The 3,987-nt window shown below is 50.1% G+C and overlaps 1 protein-coding gene across 1 annotated transcript; it reads left to right on the top strand.

The window, feature by feature from the left end:
* The first annotated feature begins 2,489 nt into the window (after positions 1–2,489).
* LOC141173609 (uncharacterized) lies at positions 2,490–2,888 on the top strand. Its single transcript, XM_073657910.1, has one exon. The coding sequence runs from the start codon at positions 2,490–2,492 to the stop codon at positions 2,886–2,888; it is 399 nt and encodes a 132-aa protein (XP_073514011.1).
* Positions 2,889–3,987: the final 1,099 nt, after the last annotated feature.

Genomic DNA, 3,987 nt, shown 5'->3' with positions numbered 1-3,987 from the left:
AAGCCACAAAAGGTCATTGCTAAAGAAGCTGGCTGTTCACAGAGTGCTGTATCCAAGCATATTAATGGAAAGTTGCGTGGAAGGAAAAAGTGTGATAGAAAAAGGTGTACAAGCAACCGGGATAACCGCAGCCTTGAAAGGTTTGTTAAGAAAAGGCCATTCAAAAATTTGAGGGAGATTCACAAGGAGTGGACTGCTTCTGGAGTCATTGCTTCAAGAGCCGCCACACACAGACGTATCCAGGACATGGGCTGCAAGTGTCACATTCCTCATGACCACTCATGACCAATAGACAACGCCAGAAGCATCCTACCTGGGCCAAGGAGAAAAAGACCTGTTGCTCAGTGGTCCAAGGTGTTGTTTTCAGATGAAAGTAAATTTTGCATTTCATTTGAAAATCAAGGTCCCAGAGGGGCATATACCCTTGGGCGCGATGCTCAGCAATCTTCCTAAGTTTACAGGGAGCAGCATGTCGCTGTGGGACTGGGTAGAAAGACTGAAAAGTATGCTACGCATGTATCCCCTGACACCTCTCGCCCAGGCCGAGCTGGCCCTCCTAACCCTTGATGGGGAGGCCCTGCAGATCGTGCTGTACTGCCCACATGGGGACCTCGATACCGTGGAAAAAGTGAGAAAAATCATAGAGGACATGCACGGTGATACCACGGACCTGGGGCACTTACGTCTGTAGTTATTTCAGTAGGCCCAAGGGGAAAATGAGGCCATAAACCAATATGTTAATGCATTGCAGGAAGTGACGGCCCATATCATCAAGAAGGCTCGAGATGAGAACCGAGGACTAGGACCATTAGAGGAAGTGCTGCCTGACCAACTGGATGCCGGCCTGAAGGACCCCTCCGTGAAATGGATCTTAAAGGAGCGACTGTGTTTGAGTCCTGATCTGGGTTTCCTGGAGGTAGGGGCCGAAGCTAGAGTCCTGGAGAAAGAGATTCTGAAGTGACTACTCCTGAATTAACCCACAAAGAGCCCGACTGGGTACGGGAGATGCATCAAGAAATCTAGGATATTCGAGGTGAGCTGCACAATATTAAGAGGACCGCCACTGCCTTCTCAAATTCATTGCCTTGAAGTTGCTCACTCCTGGAAAGAACCCACTGTCCGGCTGGTGGCTGCTTATCGACTACCTATCCCAGTAGCGGGAATAGTATGGATGACTTGTTCGGGCGTGCGGAAAGGACCTCAGTTGAAAAGGAATAGTGTTTACCTCGGGGTCTGGTGGCAGAGGACCTATTGTAACTTTGGGCATGAATGTGATGAAAGAGGTCGGGCAGTTGTTAGCCGAGGGCCCCGACAAAAACAATTGGACCCGCACCACTCATGATCCGGCCAGCAAGAAAGTATTCCAACATCTCATGTGAGTCAACCAAATTCAGAAGCTACCCGCTGCCTCCCAGTATCTCGATAAATTATCAACACCGCCTGAGGCCACGGTGACACTGCCAGTGGGACAGACTGTACTCACTATACGAGTACTGGCACATGTATCCCTAGAGGATGTGGATGTTCAGGTTGAGCCAATGGTAGGAGAGGAGACGCCCTCTGGACTCTTGATTGCTCGCACCCTAGCCACCGTGTGGCAGGGGTGGGTGCCCGTGCGTTGCATCAACCTAAGCGGAGCAAGTTTACAGTTATTGCCCCAACAAGAGGTGACTCGAGTTTGTATAATGCCAATGGACCTCACCAGAGCTGACACTATAGGACTGACACCTGTGAAAGGAGAACCGTGGACTCTAGAGGTGTCACTCAACAGCCAAGAGAATAGAAGAGAACCACTGGCTGGATGCCATCTCTTAGAGAAAATGGAGGCTAATCTTACTGAGTTTTCCGCAAGCCAAGTCAGACAGGTTGAACAGTTACTACAGCGGTATCAGGGGGTCTTTGCACAGCATGAAGACAACTTTGGGTGCACCCAGGACATTCAGCATGAAATACCTACAGGGAGAGCTGCTCCCATTCGAGAGAGGTATTGGCAGATCCCACCTCAGATGTATCAGGAGGTGAAAGAACTGTTAGCTCACATGTTGCGAAATGGCGTGATACGCGAGAGTCAGAGTCCCTAGGCAGCCCCTATCGCTTTGGTCCAGAAGAAGGACGGTACTTTGACGTTTTGTGTAGACTACCAGAAACTTAATGCATACACTGTGCGGGACTTCTATCCTTTACCCAGGATCGAAGAATCTCTATCAGTACTGGAAAGCGCCAAATTTTTCTCTTCCCTCGACCTGGTTAGGGGCTATTGGCAAGTCCCAGTATCTGAGAAAGACCGCCCAAAGACAGCTTTTGTTTTCCCTATGGGCTTGTTCGAGTTCAATCGGATGCTGTTCGGGCTCACAAATGCGCCAGGGACCTTCCAAAGGCTGATGGAAAGATGCTTGGGGGATCTTAACTTTGAAGCCACTTTGATATACTTAGATGATATAATTATCTATTCTGCAATGTTTGAACATCATCTCTGTTGACTGAAACAAATGTTAGAGCGACTTCAGAGACACGGATTGAAGATCAAGCCTCGCAAGTGTCATTTATTCAAGTGGGAGATTGAATATTTGGGACACACCGTGTCCAGTGCAGGAGTGCACCCCACTGCAGAGAAAGTAGCTGCAGTACAGAAGTGGCCAACACCTACCAACCTGAGGGAACTGAGGGCATTTCTGGGGCTCGCCGGATGCTATCGCCAATTCATAAAAGACTTCACTAAGATTGCGGTACAGCTCAACAAGCTGCTGAGAGGAACGGCGCGGGGAGCCAAGCGACAACCTATTCAGTGGGGCCCACGACAAGAGGAAGCCTTCCAGGCACTGAAGATGGCGCTAACGGATGGCCCAATTCTGGCCTATGCTGATTTTTCACAGCCCTTCATGTTGTAGACTGATGGGAGCTTGCATGGTCTGGGAGCAGTGTTGCCACAAGTACAGGAAGGTAGAGAGTGGGTGATTGCGTATGCAAGTGGGTCACTACGGGATACAGAGAAGAACCCAGACAACTACAGTTTGTTCAAACTGGAGTAACTGGGATTGGTGTGGGCCATGGCTGAGAAATTTGCGGAGTACTTGTCGGGATCAGAAGTACAAGTGCGGACAGACAACATCCCCTTGGCCCACCTGGAGAATTCGAAGCTGGGCGCGTTAGAACAGTGGTGGGTCGCGTGGATGTCTAAGTACCAGTACAAGATCGCCTATCAGTCTAAGGCCTTGAACAGTCATGTAGATGCCTTGTCCCGAGTCACCCAAGCGGGGCCGAAGAGGGATATAGACGAAGAGCTTGAAGGCGCCGAGATCCCGGATTTCAGTCAGTTTGCTGCTGCTGTAGTAGATGCCCAGGAGACCAGAAGAGAGCCTAGACTCACTCAAATTCTAAGCCGATCAAGAGACGAGTGGATACATCTACAGCAGTGTGACCCAGAACTGGCAAAACTGAGGGAGTGGGTCGCCCTGGGGGAAAAGCCTGACCAGGAGGCCAGGGCTGCTTCGCTCCCAACTACCCTGCAAATCTTGGGCCAGTGGGAAAGACTCTTTCTGAAGGATGGCTTGCTATGCCGAAGGATCCAACTACCTCGAGAATTCAATATTACCTGGCAAGTATTGATTCCAGAAGCACTAGTAGTACAGCTGGCCAAAGAAGCTCATGAGAGGGGCGCTCACTTTGGTGTGGAGAAGACCTTCCAGTGGTTACAACGGCCGGTGTATTGGTCCCAACTGCGGCAGGAAGTGGAGAGAGTTTGCCGAAAATGTCGCTAGTGTGAGTTAAGTAAGCCCCCGGAACAGAGGGCTCCTGTTCAGAACATCCAAACTTCCGCGCCCTTAGAGGTCCTAATGATTGACTACCTGATGATCGGAACTTCATACAATGGCTATGGGTATTGCTTGGCGATGACTTACCACTTCACCAAGTTCGCAGTGGTGACCCTTACTCGAGACCAGACGGCGGAAGCTGCAGATAAGGCTATCTGTCAGGATTTCATACGAA

The sequence above is a fragment of the Phyllobates terribilis genome, unplaced genomic scaffold (genome assembly GCF_046119375.1).
Source record: "Phyllobates terribilis strain yellow unplaced genomic scaffold, ASM4611937v1 Scaffold_13__5_contigs__length_258822181, whole genome shotgun sequence".
Taxonomy (NCBI): Eukaryota; Metazoa; Chordata; class Amphibia; order Anura; family Dendrobatidae; genus Phyllobates; species Phyllobates terribilis.
The sequence above is the reverse complement of the archived record's forward strand: the minus strand, read 5'-3'. Positions and strand labels throughout refer to the sequence as shown.

Excerpts from the sequence above, each read along its gene's own strand:
- LOC141173609 (XM_073657910.1), top strand. The coding sequence starts at position 2,490 with ATGTTAGAGCGACTTCAGAGACACGGATTGAAGATCAAGCCTCGCAAG.